The 22,802-nt window shown below is 37.5% G+C and overlaps 1 protein-coding gene across 1 annotated transcript in view; it reads left to right on the forward strand.

Moving 5' to 3' along the window:
- The window catches only part of DUSP10 (dual specificity phosphatase 10), a 35,955-nt gene extending 17,941 nt beyond the window's left edge, over positions 1–18,014 (forward strand). The window contains exons 3-4 of the mRNA XM_032215649.1: positions 10,447–10,818; positions 15,323–18,014. Of these exons, the coding sequence (XP_032071540.1) occupies positions 10,447–10,818; positions 15,323–15,588 (638 nt within the window). The 3' untranslated portion in view covers positions 15,589–18,014. The remainder of the gene's footprint in view (positions 1–10,446; positions 10,819–15,322) is intronic.
- Positions 18,015–22,802: the final 4,788 nt, after the last annotated feature.

The raw sequence follows: 22,802 nt of genomic DNA on the forward strand, positions 1-22,802 counted from the left end.
ACCTTTGTCTTTTTACAAATGCGTCATCCTGGAAGATTCTTTTGGGAGTAGGTAAATGGGAGGAGTTGGTTTGTGAAAGTTCCTATAGTGAAAACAATTTGATTACAAATCTGATAATTACAAAAACAAAGGACAGATGGAAACAGGTCAGCCATTCAAAAGAGAAGGGCTAAATAGTGCATGAGATGGAGCAGGAAGAAAAACAAAAAACAAGAGGGCATGATTATTGTTTCTATATATAGGGCTTGATCTTGAATCACAGAAGTACCTCTTTTTTTGGTTCTGGCTTCCTATTTTCTCCATGTTGTAATTCTTGATTCAGTCCTACCTGTGGGTTAAAGCTTGATCCACAATTTCAGCAACTGTTTACTTCTACCGTAAAGGTGCTTGCTTCAAGTTCCTAGAGCTGGACCATGGTGACCAGTTCTTTTGCCATGCTACAGTTAATGCCTTCTTTTGTATAAGGATCAAATGGATCTGCTAGAGTGACTCATGTAGATTTGTAGATTAACCAGTCGACCCAAACAATTAGACCACATGGCAGATGGGGAAAAGTCCAGGAACTACCAGTTGCTTCACAGTTTTATGGTACCTTGTTACCTTGCTCTGCATCGAATATCAGAGAGATTTAAGACGTTCATCACTTAGCTATAAATTATACATTTGCTTAAGACAGGTAGAATTCCTCTCTAAGTATTCTAACAAAGAATTTGTACTTGGATTATAAATAAGAGGAGCAGGTATATGAGCAGTTTTACATCTGGAAAATCACAATCCTGTCCAGGAGAGTATCCTAATTTTATGATCATACTGTAAGCTGCCTTAGACAACATTGCTGGAAGAGTGATAGCTAGCCATGAAATGAACAGTTTGCCACAAGTTAATTGCCAAGTATAGGCATATAATCATGGCCTGCTATATAATCGCTTGATTAATAAATAAATATTATTGATTTGAGATATGGACTGGAATGAAATGGCTTAAGCTAATTAACTAAAGGAAGTCCTATCTGGTGATCTGGAAGAGAAACTGTTTCATAGGTTGCTCAAATTCTTAAGAAGGATTATTTCAGTGTATAACTGTAGTTGGAAGAACTGAAGGACAATGGCATACTATGCATGGAAAAAAGGCAAAATTACCACTATTATCTCTCTGTGTCCTCCCTCTTCTGATCAGATTTTTCAAATGCAATTTGAAGCCAATGGACCTCACTGAGGACTGTAGAAAAGTAATGCAAATATATGCAAGGACTTTGCTTATATTATGGCGTTTGGGAGTATTTGTACTAGTTTTCTAGAATGAAATTTCCTATCTTGAATTGCTGTCATAGCTGTAGCTTCAAGGTTTATTTTCCAACTAAGTATTCTATTCACATGAAGCCTACTTTGGTAGAAAATGACACAGTTCTTTGTGGAGTGTCAGGAGCAGGGGACACCCAGCAATTTAAGGGACCTTAGACATACAGTGTTTTATATTGCCTATTGCTGTTCACTCTCAATTATTTATATAATAAATCTGAAGTCCTGATTGATTCAGGAGCCACAACCAATTTCATAGGTTCTTCTATTGCATGCAGATATGTCTTGTCTAGTCAGTCAGACATCAGGGTGGAAATTACTGATTGCTGATTTCTATACCTGAGGATTGGTTTCTGGACATAGAGCCATCTTCAACTCACAATTTTAATCACCAAAATACACTGCAACCATGTTTGATTTCTTTACATATCCCTATAGTTTTGGGATGGGTTGGCTCCATATCAGTGGTAGGATTCAAATAATTTAACAAGCAGTTCTCTGCCCTAATGACCACCTGAGTAGGCGTGGCTTGGTGATCATGTGACTGGGTGGGTGTGGCCAATTCAACATTACTCACATTGATGGGCGCTTCACCTGAGCTGTTACAATGTAGTAAAGGTTAACCCGAGAGGTAGTTTCTATAAGCAGGGCAATAAAGATTAGTCTAGAAACAACACCAGAATGTTTCCTTCTGGCCTTCCTTGCAGGATTAGCCCTGTAAAGTGGGGGGGGGGGGGAACATCAAAATGAGATTTCTTCCAACAACTGGTTCTTTAAACTGCTTAGAAAGTTAACAACCAGTTCCCCCAATAGATACGAATTGGCTGAATCCCACCACTGCTTCATATCCACAGCTGAGAGCTTTAAATAAGATCTGTCACCTTGTGCCATTTTATTATGCAGTTATACAACTGCAACAGTGGAGAAATAAAGACAGAGAACAATAACACAAGCTCCTATTTTTCCCAGAGAGAACATGTATGCATTCCCATTGCTTCTGGAATGTGGATCCTAACAGATTTAAGTTAAGATAGTATAGACTAGTTTAGGCATAAACATCCTTTAAAGACTGCTGAATCTGCTGTGGCCCCCTCACTGTGGAATCTCTTTTTTCCCTTCCCACAAGTTAAAGATGGCCCCATCACTTCTAAATTTATGAAGTTTCCTCAAGATATGGTTATGCCAGCAAGCCTGGGGACCACAGACGATGGTTGAACAAGTGAAGTGACTCCATTACTATTAACATCTTCTGATCTATTATTCTTGTTTAATTATTTTCATAGTTTCAAAATGTTTTTAATATTTGTTAATGATAATGATTTTAGATACTTATTGTTTTAGCTTTGTTGTATGCCACTTATTGTACATCACCAGAGTCACTTGCTTATGTGATGGGCAGCTCTATAAGATGGATGGATAGATGGATGGATGGACGGACGGACGGACGGGCAGGCAGGCATTCTTTAGCACATTTTGGTTAAGAAATGTGGTTGGTCAATTGCTATGCATTTTTCTAATAACGAAAGGATTTCTCCTAACAATCTCTGGAGTGAGACTTCGTCTTAATTGTGACAAGAGCATTGCTACAAAGTAAGCACAGAGGGGAAGAGTTTTCTCCCTGATGACTTAATTAAATTAAAAGATGACTCAATTAAATCCCTGATGAGATTTAATTGAAACAAGAGGAATCACGAGGTTTCAGAAATGTACAGTAAAAGATATACCATTTATGTACCTACGGTATATATATTTTGGCTGCCATAAGAGTTCTCCAAAATTTTCTTCCTCTATGGAAGAATATCTAATACGAATTCTCTTAAGAATTGTAACTTTGAATCAGTATTTTAGTAACTGGGCAGTTAAACCCAATTCTTACCAGTCTTCTGTCTCAGAATACTGTCTTCTATGCTGCACTGACTGAGAGCTGCTTCTGGAGATAATCTAAGTGAAAGCTTTTGTGAATAAACTATCATGTTCAATAGCAATTGCTGGAGGAAATCTGACTTTATAAGGCTACCAACACCAATTATGTAAGTTTTTTGTCTGTTTCAATTGCAGGAAGGTAGTTGAGAACTCTTCAGTCTAAAAGTCCTCCTTCAGGCATTTCCAACAGACCAGAATTTTAAATCTCCATTATCTTTTAAAAATAGCTTTTTGTTATCTTCCACATTAGCTTCAAAGGATGATGTCAAGAATGTATGTGGTCCCAAAAATGACCTATAAATACCAGAGGTGATATTGGAGAATGCTTAATATACACCAAGCTGATGATATCTTATCCAAATCCTGCTATTGTTTACTAAAGTGGGCCATCTCTTTGCTTATATTCTAAAACTTTATAGCTGAAGTGGTAGAAAGCCCAAATGTATTCCTGAGTGGTTCATTAAACCCTTTGAGTTAAATGAATTGGTGCAACTGTAAAATGTCACATAGGGCATAGCCCATGATTTTTAGCAACGGTCTGACCTAAAAAGACAAAGTTCATCTATAGGAGCTTTCTGGAATATCCAGATAGACCAGTGCTTGTTTTTTAGCCTGGAAGCCAATGACAAATGCCAGAAATTTAATTGTTTATAAGGTGGGTAACGGAGATGGATTGTTGCGGGTCCGGTCCAGTATGGGCGTACCTGTAGTGGCCTGGAGCAGCTGAGAGCATACCGTTACAGTGGCTCTTTTGGCCCACTCGCCCCACTCTATACCTGTTTTTATGGGAACGGCAAAGTGTGCATGTGCACACAGCGTGATGTGCCTGTGCGAGCCCCAACAATCAGCTGGTTGTTGCAGGGGCGGTGGATTGTGCACATGCATACAGCGCAAGTCAGGTGTGTGCATGAACAGAATGCGGGAGCACGTGATCAGTGTACCAGTAGTGACAGTAAGAGAAACCCCCCACTGGTGGGTACTATTTTGTTATGTAACATCACTGACAACTGAAAAGTAAATGGGGATTTGTTTTGATTTCTTATATTGCTATGTTCAAGCATCTGTGCCTGTGAACTGACTTGCTTGTTATAAAATACAGGTAACTGATACTGAAATAATTCTCATTCACTGTCTGGCTAATAACACATTGCCAAAGATTGTGTGAAAATCGTGTTTTCATTACATCTATTGTACCTTCCAATTTTCTTTTGTCAATGTGGCTGTCAACTTAAAGCCCATATCTTCTAAATTAATCAGATTTCATTATTCAAAAGGCTTTCCTTCCTGGGTGGAGTCTATCTGCTTTTCCAAGATGATTTATAAAACATTGGCCATCTTATAGGACTTCATGATTGTCGCTGACATCCTTGACTAAATGTTTGAAATAGGTATATTTCTGAAAGTTTTATAATAAGGAGCAGACACTGAAATCTCTACCATTTTTCCACTCTTGTCTTTCGATTAAAATAAAAGCAATAATTTTAGAATTTGAATATTGCTAATCTAATTGTTTTACCCTAGCCCAAATGGCTCTATTGTTTGATGTTGTGTGTATTTGTGTATGGGTTATTTATAGACTGATTAGATCATTGGCCCCCAACCTTTTGGGAGCCAGGGACCCCCTCCATGGAGAGAGGGTTTTCTGTGGACCGGAGAGGGTGTGGTTTCGTGTGCTGCCTGCATTCCATAGATAGGGTTTTGCTTGCTTGCATGGCCTGGTTTCTGGCATGCCACGGACAGGTGCCAATCCACAGAATGGGGGTTGAGGACCCCTGAACTAGAAGTTCAAACATTTTCTAGACCAGTCTTATCCACATACTGCTGATCAAATGATTTAGACTGTAATAAGTATTGTCCCTGGTTAGCGGCCATGTCAGTGGTCTTGATAGCACATGATTCAATGCATTTGAAGAGTACCACACCAGAAAATCATGAAATACACTATTGTTTTGCACACCTTTTTACACACGAAGATCTTACTGATGTTGCTTGACACTGATTGGTCAAATAAAGGGAAATTAATTAATTTCATTTCCCACCCCCCTCAGATTATGTGACATGTGTATAATATATACATTTACATAACTGAATTATAGAGACTCTCTATGCTTTTAAAAAAATGAAAACCTATCTAAACATCAGCCAAAAATGTTGCATATGGTTTTTAACCAGAGATTTCCTTCTCTGTTGCACTTCCGGAATTTCTGAGATGCTAATGCAGGATTTTGTTCTGGGGATTATAGCCATCTGCTCTCCCACAGAATAATAGACTGAGATTTTCCTGCTTATTATCACTTTCTTCCTTTAGAATTAGAAGTATTTACAACAGTGCATTTGCATGTGCACGTGCACAAGTAGGTGGTTTGCACTTTAATGTTTCCTGTACTGGCAGCAATTTCTGTTATCACTTCAGGAGAGTAATATTATTTATTGCTGATTAAATATGAGTATTTCTTGTGAAAAATAATTGAGGAACAGCAGAAAGCTGTCACCTCTTTCCATCTTTCTCTGTTCCTCTGAGATTTATTTTGTTTGATTTATAAGCCATCAAATCTGAAAACTGGAGGCAGTGTGCATTGTTTAAAATAATGTAAAAATACAATATAAAAGTACATAAACAAATAGAATGCAATGAAGAGAAAGACGCCCCTATCAACTATATTCTGGTATCAGCATCACAAATCACACCGGCATCAAGTCTCAAAAGGCAAGTTTTCATAGTTTTTTCCACTGGCATTAAGGTTGTGGCCAGGCAACCTCCAGACAACAATATTCTAGAGAATGGGATTGATGGTAGAGAAAGGATGGCTCCAGGATCTTTCAAGATAAGATGTTTCATCTTATGGGAGGAGTAGACATAATTGGAGAAAGATGGTCCCATGGTTATTTGTGAGCTATTTTTCTCCAATCAAGAGGAAGTCCAGGTAGGGCATTACAGGTGACAACCAGCATCTTGAATTTCACTATGAAATTCCACCTCATTTACTAACTGTTGGCTGGCTGCAAATACCATCTTGCTTCCCGTAGATATTCTGCTTGGACATTGAATCCTCCTTCCTTCCTGAGAGGAGCATGGCTCAAAGTGATCTTGCCAGTTAGGTGTAGATTGCCTCTTCTTCACATTTTTAGCCTTTTGTAAATGGGAATATATATAGGCCCAAGTAATATATGCTCTTTGAGAAAGAAATAACAGGATTCCACTACCGAGTATAGGTATTAGACAGCAATACTAAACAGGGCAAAGCAGAAATAAGCCTGAGAACAGCACAGCGATTGCAATTTGCCAAATAAGTTTTCACTATGTATTTGATGCCTGAAATGACCTTTTATTTAAAACAGCCAGAGAACCAAGTACTGTGCTATGTTTTTTATATATCCTGAAATGAACCTCTTGGATACGATCTTTCCCCCCAATATTGGATGCCATATTTTTCTTATCAGCAGTTATTGTATAAATAAAATTAGTAATGAATGGATATGTTGGTCGCTGACAAAAGCCTGACCTCCATAATTACACAAAAGAACGTGTGTTTTATAGTTCTCATGAACTCGTCACCAGATAAGGTTTTCTTGCACAACACTTTTCTAAAGTTATTGCCTGCTATGCTTATTCTGCTGTCCAAATACACACACATGTACACATATATGCATAGCTTTATTGATAATTTTTATGGGTTATATTTTTAACCCAGTCCTATTTTATATATTGAGTAAGGAATGCTTCAATTCTAGATGTGTAGGGATATTTTTAAACCATAAACCATTTTAAACAGGAAATATTTCCTGTATATTGGCAGGAAATGCTTGTAAGTAGAAGGATGTAAAAGGTATCAGAGATGCTTTAGTAGATACTGCGGTGAACAGAAGGGTTGGATTAGACCGCAAAGATACTTTGCAAATCTTCTGATACTATGAAAAGCTAGGGCTGGAGTCTTCTCCCAAAGCCCCAGCCTTTTTCTGGACATTTGCATGATGCAATGGATATCGAAGTGTGTCTGCAAACAGTGATACTTCCATTCTCAACCCAACTCCTGCATATACAGTATAATGTGGTATGGAAATATACTTATTTACCTACTTTTAAAACTAAAACACAATGGTTCTGGGAGTTTCGTTATGTTCTCTTTCTATTCATCTCCTGTGCTCCACAACCATTAGAAGTACAAGTGTGATGAATGTGAAAGTTAACTATTATTAAAGATTTTCATTCCCTTAAGAAAAAAAAGGCTGTGATCAAGTAGAAAAGCACAAAATAACTAGGATCCTGGAGATCAAACTGGGAATTAAAAATCTCATTTCAAAGAATTTTAAAGCAAGGAGAGTGCGTTAATTCTGAAACAGACACCAGCCCTTCAAAGATAGGGCCATCATTCTTAGCGCCAGCCTTAGGAATTGTTGAAGGACCCCTTTTCCTTCTAGTATTTTGTCAGTCGGGAAGTATGGATTGGGTCAGAGCCAGGGTGAGAGAAAAGAATTATAGTTGTTGTCAACTTATATCCACCTGCCTGCCTGATCTATCAATCTTCCCAACATTTTCCTCTCCCCCTTAGCTACTGCACATCACTCACCCATTCTTCCTTCTCAGCCGTATTCTTGTAACTCCATTACTGCCTCGGAGTGTTGTCCATTTCTCTGACCATCTTCCTAATGCCTTCCCTTCCTCCCCCTCCTCTTGTCAGAAATTCAAATATGAAATATGAATACCTGGTCTTCCTAGTACTTATAATCTATCATCCACCTTCCAGGTTATTGTATCAGAGATCAGTTATACTAAGAGTTTGCTTTAACCATGTCTAAAATGTGGTTTGAGATGAGGAGACTATAATCTTGTGGATACCAGTAGCTACAAGACTCACCAGAGCTTTGCATTTACATTAGTTATATCTGAAATCTTTTACAGGGAGAATCTGCGGACTCTCATATGTCGTTGAACCACAACATATAGCATCTCCAAAAAACTTGGCCAATGATGAAGATAGATTGTTTTTCTAGATCGTATCTAGAAAAAGCTATAGATTTTCCAGCCATGTTTTCTTAAGTAGCATGGAAGATTTTCTTAAGTTGGCACCAGAGTTTTGTTCATTTTGCTCATTTTGGAGAGGAAACCCTGCCTTTTACTCCAGGCCCAACAACAACAACAACAGCAGTAGCAGCAGCAAAAACCATTTCAGTGCACTAGGAGGCAGGTATAGCTTTCCATTTGATTATGCAAGTAGAAAAGTGTACTCTGGTTGCATTTTCTCACCAAGCCGTTATTAGGAACACAGCTTTTTGGTGGAAAAACTCCTACTGCTACCTAAGAACTAGAGCACATAATTTTTGTTTTTTTTAAAAAAGAAGAATATTCATGATAGGGAGGGAAAAAAACATTTCCTCTGGCTAAACCAAAGCTGTATTTGGTGCTTCTGACCTCTCTTTTGAAATGTTTTAAGATTTCTCCCATTATTCTCTCCAGACTGAAAGGAAGAAGCCTTTAAGGGCTCAAACAGAATTCAGACCAAAAGAATCTGATCTTTCTGAGATGCCTTTGTCGATTTACTGTAGATTTTGATCATAATGTTTCTCTGTTGGCTAACAAAATAGCAAAACCCCTCAAGGGGTACAGGGAGGAGGTCTTCAAATGAATTGAGCAAACTACTAACTTATTAGAAAAATCAAACTCTTGACTTCTCACTACATCCTCACTACATCCTCACCTATATCCTAGTACTTAATGTTCATCTTTTAAATACAAACTATTTTTTTTTTGTAAAGACTAGCATATTTAATATTTTTCTTCGAGAACTTAGTTTAGGAATGTCTAAACTTTTAAAAGTTATTTTGGCACAGAAGAGCAACAATAGATGAAATAATGGGAGCACAATTGCCTTTAAGTTACCACTTCTTGATTCTCAATATGCGTATAAAGAATGAGATTTTCTGTTAAGCTGACTTTGCTTTAAGCAAAATATACTGCAATTTTCCAAAGTCTGCTTGCCCAGTTTGCCAAAGGAAGCATTTCTCTTTAATTAAAGACAAAGTTTCTCTGTTGTTAGTAGCTGCCTCACCTATAATCTCCTACACATTCAGAAGGGGCATAACTGTATTTTTCTCCTCCTCCTCCCCCTCCTCCTGAAGCAAAAGCTTGTCCAACCACCTGTTAGCATTACATCATGGGCTCTGAAACACCCAGTTGTACCAAAAGCCCTTAAACAAAGTGGTGCTTCTTACATTGTTTGCACTCAAAGAGCTGATGTCATGCCAAGCTGATGTCATTCTATGTCTTTGTGTCAATGCCATGGCAACCAGGCAGGTGGGGAGTCTCCACTAAAGTCATTTGGATTGAAGGAAGGAAAGTTTTCACATTTTTACTTTTCTGAATCGGTGTCCCAACTGAGAGAGAACAGAAGGCAATCCTGAATGCCTGCTCAGGCATTGGGGGGTGGGGAGTTAAGTCTTGTGGGTGCCCTGTCTTTTAACAATTCACTTTTTGAGTAATCTGTTCTGAAGAGTAATTCTTGTGAAGCAGAATTTTATTAGGAGGAAAATTGGATTTTGAAATCCAAATGGTTTGATTCAGAAGTTTATTTATCAAATTTATGTAGCCACCATCTCATCAAAGGTGACTTTGGGCAGCATGCAATAATGAAAAAAAAACAACACTGTAGGAAAAGCCGCAGATATAAAATGTAAAAAACAAACAAACATCATAATAAACACCATAAAACTGAAAGCTACAAACACTATTCTTTTGAATGAAAAAGAAAGCAAAAGGTTTCAAATGAATGATAGTTTCCATTTCTTGTGACACACAAACCAGAGTTATTCATCCTTTCGATTTTGATTTGAACTTTGGTACTGGATTCAACTCCTGTGAACTAAGAGACATTGGGAAAAGTGATTAAGCTGCAGAAAAGTACATATAAACCCAGGGGTAACTTAAAATATATAAAATGAGTACAAGTATTACTGCAACTTGGAGGAATCTTGTCTGTTTTTTGAGACCACTAACAAACCAATGAAAGAAGTAGTAAGTAAATATATTCCTGGGCTTTGTGATCCATGATACTTTGCTTTGTCAAGCAGCTTTGATTTGACTTTCTATCACATGGCAGAAAATTAAAATTATAGCTTCAGAAACAGGATGGAGCTCTGACTTTGCTTGGTAGATTAAGAATGTCAGAACTGAGCTCTCACCTCTCCTTCCATTTTCTCGCATTAAAAACTCAACTCTTATCTCTTGCAGGTGGACTCAGCAGTTTTAAGCAGAACCACGAAAACCTCTGTGATAATTCCCTCCAACTTCAGGAGTGTCCTGAAAGCGGAGGTGGAGGTGCCGCAGTAACCTGTACACTACCTCAGTCCATTGCTACCACTCCAGACATTGAGAATGCCGAGCTCACCCCTATCTTGCCCTTCCTCTTTCTCGGCAATGAACATGATGCTCAGGACTTGGAGAAGATCCAGAGGTTGAACATAGGCTACGTAATCAATGTCACCACTCACCTCCCTCTCTACCATTATGAGAAAGGTTTGTTCAGCTACAAACGTCTCCCTGCCACGGATAGCAACAAGCAGAACCTCAGACAGTATTTCGAAGAGGCTTTTGAATTCATTGGTAACTATTCTTGTTTCCAGTTTGACTAGATTGCTCTAAATAAATGCTGCTCTTGTGACTTTAGCTCTGGGTTGGAAAATATAAAGCAGATTTACTTTGGTTCAGAGGGTTGGTTGGATGATTGAAGTTACTTTGGTTGGGCATTTTAACAGTGGAAGCTTTTTATTTATCCCTGGGTCCATTTCTAAAATAATCAATCACTTGTAGAATTCACCTTTTTTTCCTGCAGGTTTCTATTATTAGGATAGAGATACTTTTTTGGGTAAAACATAGGCTTGATAGGGAATTGTGACCTATCTTTATTAATGCCATACTAACACCATGCTGCAGATGTTTGTTAATATCCCTTCTCTGTATTGTCACACTCTCAAAGGAATAACACATCTGTTTATGAGAGACTCATAGGGATATTGACAGGTTATCAATTGACAGGTTATCTCAGAAACAACAATCCAGTGCAGGTGATTAGAGATCTGGGAAAAGAACACCTCAGATGAACTTTGCCTTCATAAACTCCATATTATAGAAGCTGGGAAATTGTAGTCACAATATTAAAAGAATAGTGCTTGGTTAAATTGTTGAATCTGGTTCACAGATTATGGCCACAGATTCCCAGCAGGGTTGATACACATTCATGGAGAATAGAAGTCTCAGTGGCTAAATGCAATAGGGTTTTATTACTTCCAAGATGAAAAGCAGCATGTTACAAGAATACCAGCTGCTAAAAAGCAATTCTGAACAAACATTTGAGGATTATGGGCATTTAGATGCTGGGCTGGATGGGTGCTTCTTTGGTCTTCCTTTGATCGCACCTTTTTGAGGTTAGCCAGTTTACCCAACAATGCTATGAGAACTTCTTGTCCTTTATTACATATGTCTTCTGGTGACATTCCCCCAGAATACAGTTCAAGAAAGAAGGATAATTTTGCAGAACGCAAAGCTTTATGCTATTTGATCTGCACACATCTCTCAAAAGATATGATTTTGCATAGGAGGCTTGCGGGAAGAGGCTGGCAAAAAATAGGACAGAGTTAAACATGACTAGGAATGATTATGAAGGGAGAGTTGCAGCAAAGCTTCCTAACATGCAAAGGATTGTATGTATGTATGTTGTTCAAGGTAATACTTTTCTTTTTATTGTATCTGGCATGATGCATTTTGGCTTTTGGGTTTGGACAGAATGTTAAAAGGTAAAATGATCTGCTTTCAGAATTTCAAATAATATTCAGCTAAAATACTTGGAGCTATTTTATCTGTGGCAATAGAAACATACATTTTTTCCCCTAGGTAAGTTGAGACAGTGTTTTCCAGATGTGTTAGTCATCAACTTCCTCATCCTTCAGCTAGCATGAACATTGGCCATGCTAGCTGAAGACTATGTCAGTTGAAGCCCTATACACTCAGACAGCCACAGACACAAGATTGGGGAAAAATGATTAAATCTTCCAGCTTACTTCACTGCTTCCTTGTGAGGTTTAATTTGGGGCATAAAGATAGAATTGATGGGAATACTAAATGCACATAGATTTAATCTTTCTGTAAATATGCCATTTTTGGTAGTTTTCTCTCAGAAGATTCTTTGTGGGTCTAAGTTGCACAGTTCTTGTTTAGCAGCTTAATAGTCCTATTGCTAAATAAAACTAGTCTATTCCCTTTGTGCTGGCAACAGAATGAGACTTCTTGCATCAGCTGAAGATTTGTTGCGCTTCAAGGCCAAATCCATTTTTCCAGAGCCCATATAGCAAAATAAGAACTTTGACCTTATCTAACCATCCAAACCTTGCCCCATTTGCACTGGACTATTATGACAAAGCAACTTAAATGTACTATAACTGTTTGTTGCAGAGGAAAAGGAAACTAGTAGCAAATTTCTAGCTTTAGGAAACTAAACATGCCAACAGATTATTTATTCTTTAACTGGCAGATAAAGACTTTGAGAGCCATAAAATAGATTGCCCCTCTTTTTTTTCTAACTAGCAAACTCTGTATTGTTTATTGCACTGTTCAACTTGCAAGGGCATACCAGGATTTAACTTTGTGACCACAAAAGTTGGCTGGCATGTGTGTGTGTGTGGCCACCCATCTCACAAAACAAAATAACTCTGGGTGACATACAATAAATATATTAAAGAATAAACATAAAACGTTGTTGAGAAATAACAGATCTCCCTGTTCATCCTCCCTGCCTAGTTGATAATTTGTGTTTTTATAGTGTTTTATTTTTACTAAATACACGTTTTTGTATATAACATTGTAAAAGGAGTCACCTCAAGGTGAAATGGACAGCAAACAAATTTAATGATAAATCAGTGAATAAAAAACAGACATTGTTTTTAAAAAGTTTTAAAAATGATAAAGCCCACAACAGAATAGAGATTAACTGCCATAATGGAGCTAACCTCCAGATTTTAACAATCTCCTGGGACTACCAAACCTGATGGCATAGCCAAGTATTCAGGGATTTCCAGAAAATAAGTAAAGATGGCAATGTCCCAAAGGTTTTTTTCCAAGAGGCAACTGGTCTTTCTGGTTTTCCTTCGAAGACATTTAGCTTCTCATTCAAGAACTTTCTTCAGCTGAAGAAGCTTCTTGGATGAGAAGCAAAACATCTTCAAAGAAAAATCAGAAAGTCCAGTTGCCTCTTGAAAAAGAACCTTTCGGTCAACCATAACCTGGATGTCTGAGAATCTCCATAGGTATTAAGGATGGAGATGATATCACTTTGTGATGGTGGGGGATGGGAATTGTTCCATAAGGCAGAGAAAGTCGGCCTCCTGGGATCAAGTGTAGTTCCCTAAAACAGGACTTTCAGCATGATTCTTCTACCAGATCTGATAATGTGGAGAAATGTAATTTATTAATCACATTAATTACTACTTGCAGAACAGTAACATTTCCTAAAGCCTATCAGTGTTGTTTTCTGAATTAGCCAAAGCTGGAGACAATCCTGGTCTGTTCCCCCTTCCCTTGTTTTGTTGGTAAATTTCTTTAGGATAGTTTTGAATAGTGCAAGGAATTGCCATATTGAATTTATGTGTCTTTTACAAGATACGTGGAGAGCCAAATCTTGCCAAGAAAAGATCCAGTTGTAAATATTGAAATTGCTTCTCTCTTAGAAATGCACTCTGAGATAGAAGAAAAAGTGTTGTAAGAAGATATGAGAATATATTCAATCTCAAAAACACTCCCCCCAATAGTGTACAGTATAACTTCCTTTATATTAACTTACATGAAACCACTGAAATAGTAGCAAGCAGAGATTTTTCTTTCAGTAATCAAAATATACATATGCTGTATGAGGGTAGTGACCTTCACTGTTTATCTAAGTTTTACATAATACTTTTTGATTTCAAGTTTGCTTCTGACACTAACATTAGAATTAGAAAATAATTACAGTGACAAGTTGGAAATAAATAAATCATGGTTTCAGAGTTTGCCTTGGACTCTTTATTCTTTTAATGCTTAAATAAATTTTCCCTACTATGTTGGACATGAGTCTGGCAATTACATAACTCAGCATTTCAGACAGTGACCATTTTACCAATGCTTTGCATTGCTGGCCTGTGCATATTCAAGTGTGTAGGGTAATTTTATGCATGTGATTCATATGAAGGCTGTGAAAATAATAAAAGAAAGGTGGAGAACTTTTAGCTTTTCAAATGCTGTTGCGCTAGTGTTTCTGACATCATGAAGCAACACAGCCAGTGATAAAATATCCTGAGAAGTGTGTCCCAACTTAAGGTTCCCAATTCCTTTCTTAAAAGTTGGCTGAATTCTGTCAAGATACAATACACGGAACTATCGGGCCCTGAGAAAAACAGGCAAAACAATCTATTTCTTTTCAGTATATATAACACCACCTGCCATTCATTTATCAACAAGACTCTAATGAATTTTCATGGGAGGTTTTAATGACAGAAATGTTGTGAAACAAGGAGTGCTGGAGAAATGAGAAGCAAATGGATTCTTCTAGGCTATTTTTCCAACAAAGCTTACTGTGAACAAAGAGTAGCAAAGCATACATTTCTCAAAAGTTTATGAACTTTGGACTGTTTGGATACTTCATAAGCAGCAGTGCTGATTCATATAAATGCAATTTCTGTGTTGATTACACTCTCTGAACATGAGCTTGGGGCTTCCATTTCTGCTCTCCAGTTCTCCTCTCTGTACAATGAAGAAAAATAGTTCTGTCAAGTTGATTCTGGACTTCTCTAACTTCTCAGTTGTTGCTGAAATATTAAATGTTCTTCCTAGCTATCCTTTGAGTGTATTTGTCCCTGTATTGATTTGTACATTAGCAAAAACAAATCAGGTATGGGAAGGGCAAAGTGAAGCTGAACAATGCCTAATTCTTCTTCCTCTCCCCTTTCCTTCTCCTTCCCAAGATGAAATTGGGCCAGTGAATGTTAAGCTGTGAATTGCATTATGAAGTTATGTCTTGATCTCTTTCAATAACCTTTTCTCTATTAAAGTCAATATCTCCCTTTGTTTCTGATATTTTCAGAGGAAGCTCATCAATGCGGGAAGGGCCTTCTTATCCACTGCCAGGCTGGGGTGTCTCGTTCCGCCACCATTGTCATTGCATACCTTATGAAGCACACAAGGATGACTATGACCGATGCCTATAAGTTTGTCAAAGGCAAGCGACCAATCATTTCTCCCAATCTTAATTTCATGGGGCAGTTATTGGAGTTTGAAGAAGATCTGAACAATGGAGTCACACCACGAATTCTTACGCCAAAGCTGATTGGGGTTGAGACTGTTGTGTGACATCAAAGAAACACAGGACAGGTTTTTTTTTCCCCTAAACTTTCCACAAACTGGGAAGTGTGGGTGATTCTTTTCTTTTCAGCTTTACTAGGAAAAGCTTTTTTTTAAAAAAAAACCTTTTTTTTTTAAAGTCGTCACAGATTTTGCACAGAATGCCATTGCAAATCAATTCTCAAAGGAATGGAGGAAGGAGAAAGGCTTAGAAAGAAACCAGCTTTTAAAAATGGATGTTCGGGAGAAAAAAAAAACCTCTCTGGATATTATTTAGGGTTTTTGTTTTTTGAGGGGGTGGGTGGTTCAGCTACTTGTAGAGATCATGACTAAGTAGTCTGTGCAGGTTCATAGACTGAGAAAAGCTATATTATTTTTTAAAAAAAATAATGACACAACCAGCCAAAATAATAGCAAAAAGATTAGATCCACAGGCCTTGAGTTTGCAAAGACTTTATTAAAGAAAACCTAATGAAAATGCTTGCTGGTGTAAAGATGATCAGAGCAGCTTAAATTATTTGCAAATCACATCTCACCCTTCTGGCTAGAGAACACCTTTTTATTTCCTTTTGTGTTTCATCTTCTGGTACTATTTTTCTATTTGGGTTGTGGGTAGGAGGGGTAGGACATTAAACACCAAGAGACTTGACCATTTCATGCCATATGCCTTTATTGGCTTCTTGTGCAATAATAGTTTTGGGGGATGGAAAGCATTTTTATTTTGAGTGTTCAAACCAATTATTGCAGGCTACCCAGTAATAATACTATTTTTTTAAGAAATAGTGCAAAGATTACTGGCTTGATATAGAAGCTGGAATATAACAAAAGCAATTATTCCTCCCTCCCCCTTTTCTGGTTCTAGTAATGGTGCCATAAACCTTGTTACATATGTATATCAGAATGTACAAAGATTAAGAATAAGCAAAGTTTATTTAAAATATTTTTTCGCACAAAATACTGGCGTGTTTCTGTTTATGTAAAGAAAAATATTGATGATAAAATGAAGTGTTTTAGAATTGTGAGTGTGTGTGTGTCCTTTTTATTATTTTCTTCATAAAATCACTTAGCTAGTTTAGCTTTCAACTTTCAACTTCCAGGTATGGAAGAGCATGGGAAGTTGGAATGGACTGCATATATTTTGCCCAGATAACTTATCCATGATGTATCAGGTGGTTCCTATCTCACTTATAGCAGCTTTGTTCAAACACAATGATCTTGTCCTAGTTTAAACATAGCATATTTAACTAAAATAGCAGCCTCCGTGCTGATTTCTTTTTTCAACACTTTCTCAATTCCATATTTCTGGATTCATCTGAGATATCCTCAGATGTATTCACAAAAGAGAAAAAATGAAGCCAAAAAGGAAAACCTGTACATTCTTGGCTTGATCAAGATGACATCTGACAACTGGTCAGTGTGCCTGCAGCATCAACACACAGAAGTGGTGTTGGACCAGCTTGCCATTGACACAATAATTCACAACAATGCATGTGTGGCCCGGTACATACAGAACAAATATCAAAAGACAATGGCATCTATAGGACCTTCAGATGGGGTTTTTATCAAGAGCGCTCATCAGTCTGAAGTGCACTTTGTTCTCTCATTTCTTCTCTCTTCACTTTTCCATTGAAAAGGTATTTTGCAAGTTTTCAACTGAAGTATTTCTCAGGGAGTTTCACTTTATCTTTCTGAAGTGAAAATGCGAAGTGGAGAAAAGAAAAGTAATAATGGAGAAAAATATTGTCATTTCAGAGAATGCATAGGTGTAAATGCCTTTGTTTCTAAGGGTCTTTTTCTTGCCAGTTTTTAATTCACGTGAGTTAATAACTCTCACACTAACAGAATGGGTGCACTGATTCCTTGGGGGCTACACAAAAGGTGGGAGAATCATAAACCAGATAAAAAAATGGACATTTTCAGAAACTTCATGTCATTTTTTCTTTATTTGGCATCCAGTTAAGTAGTTAAATGGTAGCATATGAAGTTGTAGTGCAGACATATCATTTAAGTAATTTAATTTCATTTTGCATCATAAGATCTATTTAAATATCAAAAAGAGCCAAGATTCAATTGTATTTATGTAATTCCTAAATGGGGAACTGTAAAGGCAGAAATAAAATGGAGATATGTCTCATGGGGTTATGATTCATTTTCAGAAAATCATTTAAATCTTTCTTTGCCTATTATTTTATTGTCTACAAACTCAATACCCATATTCAGAATAGTAACTTTTTGAATCTTCTTGGGGGAAATCATTTTGTCCCTTTCATTTTCGAATAATATTATATGTCAATTGTGAAATCAGACATTGTAAATTTTGCAGTGCTCGTGTCTCTTAAACAGTCATCTATAAGGGCTCGCATTATCCTGCTACTGGTTGATGGGAAGCTTTGGCAGAATAAAAGTTGAATAAAGTACAAGTGCCATTCAAATGAGTCTTTTTGTGCCTCTTTCATTCATTTCAACTGAGTGCACAGAAAACCTGATGGTAAGTTGTGCCTTTTAATAAGATTAGTTTGGAAGGAATAGAAAATGTCTACTGTTTGTAAAATTGTTTCATAGAAGCATCAGAGTTGCTATATATAGTTGCTATATATAGTTGCTATATATATGGTGGTGTGGTGGAAGACGTATGTATGTATATAACTGTACTTTTGAAAACAGAGTTATTTAACATATATATTTTCTCAATATTTGATGCAGTTTATTAAAATACTTTTCTACAAGAATTGATTATATATTTTGCCTTTTTCTGAACAATGGTAGTTTTTTTCTTTCCCAATTTCCTCCTTCTCTCAAAGAGGAATGTCCTCTATAATAAAAGACAAGAATGATCAGGTCCTGATTTGTATGAAAATAGTTGCTTTATGAAAATATAGTGAATTTGCATATACTACTTAAATTATAGAAAGTCTCCTCGACTAACCCTCTACTTGGTTTATGGACAAATTTTAGCCAAAGATGATCTTATGAATACTGGAAGACATAATTTTTAAATTTATTTATTTTCCCGATGCAGAAGTAGGAAACTTGTGACTTGAAAGGTGTTTGTTTCTAATTTCCAATATTCTCAAACGGGAGGGAAAATGAAGCAATTACAGTCTCACTGTCTTGTATGATAAGATTTTTAGATATAGCACTAGCAACTATCCTGTGATGGAGGCTAGAAATTTGATGGTGAGAATATGGACCAGCCAATTTCTAAATATTTTGATACCTTTTTGATCCTACTGACTAGGATATACTTCTGGATGCCCGATAAACAAAATCCTAGAACAGTGTTTCTCAACCTTGGCAACTTGAAGATGTCCGGACTTCAACTCCCAGAATTCCCCAGCCAGCGAATGCTGGGAGTTAAGTCCAGACATCTTCAAGTTGCCAAGGTTGAGAAACACTGCCCTAGAAGAAACAGTGGTTCCAGTACCTCTTGTCAGGCCATGTTCTGAAGGTGATGTTAGGGAACAGTTGTTCAACCTATGGCATCTCTGGAGCTTCCTCTAATTCTACATGCTGTTCAACATCTACCCGAAACTATTGAGGAAGATCAAAGTTTTGAAGTAACTTTATTACTCCTTACAGTCAATTCCAGGAAATTTATTGATAGGAATAATTTAAAGAAAAGTAGGGAAGTCGGTGTACCTGGAAAATTGTCATAAGAAGAATATCTCTAAAGCACCATCCCAAGCATTTGTAATTGGTGCACCTTCATTCAGATGCTGTGCCTTCCATTTTATATGTATTAAAATGGCTGAAATCACCTGACAAGATTTTTCTAACTCATGTAAGTTTGGCATCATCAACAAGAGATTTGGGGTGATAAGATGAAGGAGATGGGTGGTTTAGAAATAGGAAATAAAAATAAACAACTCTCAGAATATTTGGAGATCTCATCAATCTTTACTGGTAGCACTTACAATGTCTTTCACCAATTTCATTGTCTTTCTTTATCATATTTGTATTCACACTTCTTAAGCCTCACTGGTAAGAGTTAAACAATAATACTTGAACTTGCATCATTGTTTTCTGCAAAACCATTACATCCAGAATCTAGCCTTCCCTAACCTGATTGCCCTTTTCTTGAAGAATCCAATTGAGGACCATGAATTGGAAAAAGGCTTCTGGACAATATTGGTTATTTTGATAAATCTCTTCCTTGACACAAACATTGCAAGCATGTACAAGCACCTCCAATCATAAATTTCTGCTAATAAGACCTGTAAAAAAAAGGTACATCCCTTTCCTTGGCATCCCCCCTCCCCCATTTTTTGAAGTTCTTGGTGCAGCACTTCCTAGATTAGATCTTCTTGTTCCCCATAGCAGTCAAAATAACAGCTGCAACCTGAACTGATATTAATAATGCAAGCTCCCCCGGCCCCAATTCCTGCTGAATCTGTTCCCTAAACCTGTCCTCTTTGAAAATGCCTGTGTGCCAGTTAATACATAGCCCATTTGCCTTCCAAAAGAACATCCACCACTTTAGTGCTTGTCCCTGGCTTTATCATCCTATATTTTTACATCATCCCTCATTTTACATGGAGCCTTACAAGTAGCTGGGTTCTGATTAGCTGTTGTTGAGCTTCTTGCCATCAAAATAGCCCCAGAATAGTTTGAGTGTTGTTTCTAATTGCAACGAATGAGCCGACCAGCTCATTAATCCTTTCCTATCAGCAGGACATAACTTGTCTACCCCAGAATAGCCCTGATCTCAGCAATCCTGTATTCAGGTCCTTGGGCTTATGTGCTCATCGTATTTGGAAAAGGTAAGTTTCCATTGCAGACCCAAAGGGCCTGAGCTGGCTTTATATGAGAGAGGCTGTGCTGTATATGCCCTGCTGAGATTTATTGACATTTTGGCATTGAGGTTTATGGATATTAAAGGTATTTAAAAAGTTGTTAGAACACATATTGAACTATACCGTTTGAACCTATGACAATCTCTTGCTGTTTATATGCTGAATAGGAAGAAAAAGTTAGAGTTTCTGAGTAGTTTCTATTTAAATATATAGGGATATAACCATCCCAGTGCCTGCAATTTTACATAATAGCATTGCATTTGTGTCAATTTTTCCAAAATATATTGCTACAGGTTCTAGGATGATGTTACCTAATGGGAAACTATTCATTTTATGCAGTTCAGGGTTAAGTGAAATGCAGAACAGGAATCAGAGGCTGTGTTCACTCATGGCACACTGCTGGGAATGCCCTAAGACATCATTAAATCCCTAGTGAGGCTCTCACAAAAGTCACCACCCAATTATAAAAGCAAAATACTAAATACATGGCAGAATGGGACATCTCCCCATGACCAACTTGCCACAACTGGCTCACCGTAGCCAAATTGCCACAGCCAATTTGCCATGGTCAACTCACTGTGAGAGAACTTGCTGTGGGACAATTCAATTTCATTATTTAAAATATTTTAAATAATACTGGAATGTTGCAGCAGGGACAGAATGGGGTGAAAATAATTCCATCTCACCTTTTTCTTTTACTTCGGCTATTAACTTTATTGTTTTATAAGAGCCAAGAGTGGCGCAGTGGTTAAATGCAGCACTGCAGGCTACTGCTAGATCAGCAGGTCAGCGGTTCAAATCTCACCGGCTCAGGGTTGACTCAGCCTTCCATCCTTCCGAGGTGGGTAAAATGAGGACCCAGATTGTTGGGGGCAATATGCTGACTCTCTGTAAACCGCTTAGAGAGGCCTGAAAGGCCTATGAAGCGGTATATAAGTCTACTGCTATTGCTATTGTTTTGTGGACAATAATGGAGGTAGTCCAATCAACCAAAACATCACATTTTAAAACATATAATCAGATTTCATGTTCAACAAGTCCACTTTTTAAACTTCATGCTTATTGGTTTAAAAAATATTCTGCTTTTAAGTAGACCATTGGCTCTAATTTACTCTGTAGTGTTTTTTTTTCCAAATCAAGTTCATAGAAATTAACAAAAACATACTGATGTCTTTCCAAGGATTCTGAGTAAAGAGTCTGTCCTTCTCCTGAGTCTGGTGCTCACTCCAGATACCTCAACCTTTGCCCATCCTCTTCCAATCTGATGCTATCCACATACATTGGATTATAACCAGGAGTGAAATCCCACAGGTTCTGACAGGTTCTGGAGAATCGGTAGCAGAAATTTTGAGTAGCTTGGAGAACCGGCAAATGCCACCAAATAATGTCTGTGTCTGTGGCTGGCCCCAAAGTGGGGTGGGAATGGAGATTTTGCAGTATCCTTTCCCTGCCATACCCACCAAGCCACACCCACCAAGCCACACCCACCAAGGCACACCCACCAAGACACACCCATCAAGGCACACCCACAGAACCAGTAGTAAAAAAAATTGAATTTCACCACTGATTATAACTCTCCTAATTCCCAGTCAACATGGAATTATTCAAATTCTGTCCTGGAGGGGAATAGGTTAGGAGAGGTTGCTCTAACTGGAAATGTTAGGAACCAAACATAGGATTGCCTACAGTTTCAAGCACTAACTGTATATATCCCAAAACAGACATTAAAATGCCCTGGATGTATAATGTATATGCTAAAGATTTTATGACAATCAGATCCAAAATCTTGCCTCTAATCTGGTTTTTTGACAACATTGCTGCTTTCTTTGAAGTCGAAAGAAGGGTGATCAAAGCAGGAAAAGCTACTGATTCCAACTGAGATGTAGGTCAGCTCAACCTGAGTGCATTCAATGTTTCAGTGGCACCTTTATTTTAACTGTCTCATCAGCAGGATAGCCTGTCCTCCTATGGAGCAGTGAAAGTACAGACTGTTTTTGCCTGCTAGGATGATAAAATACTATATTGTTTATTCTTGAATACATAAATTTCAGGGGATGAAGGGAAGATTTGAAAGAAGCGATCCGTCCTGTGGGATATCCCATATGACAACCAGAAATAGGTTGAAATTAACATTCTTTTTGACCTGATCTGGAATTAAAAAGGAACTTGTCATATATATTGTCATTTGTTTAAATGACCAAATAATTGTGTCAAGCAGAAATTTTTCTCATGCGCTTTTAAAATGGGAATGTCAAAGTTTCCACTTGAGAGCTTCATCTTACAATCAGGCCCCAATAAAAAACTAATCTCAAACATTGCATTGATAACCACGGAGAATTCTAGCCAGGATAGATACATAAACTCTTTTGTAGTTAGAATGTGAGAACTGTAATTCACAGCCCACCATGGAGCTTGCAATAATCAAAGACA

The sequence above is a fragment of the Thamnophis elegans genome, chromosome 4 (assembly GCF_009769535.1).
Source record: "Thamnophis elegans isolate rThaEle1 chromosome 4, rThaEle1.pri, whole genome shotgun sequence".
Lineage (NCBI taxonomy): Eukaryota > Metazoa > Chordata > Lepidosauria > Squamata > Colubridae > Thamnophis > Thamnophis elegans.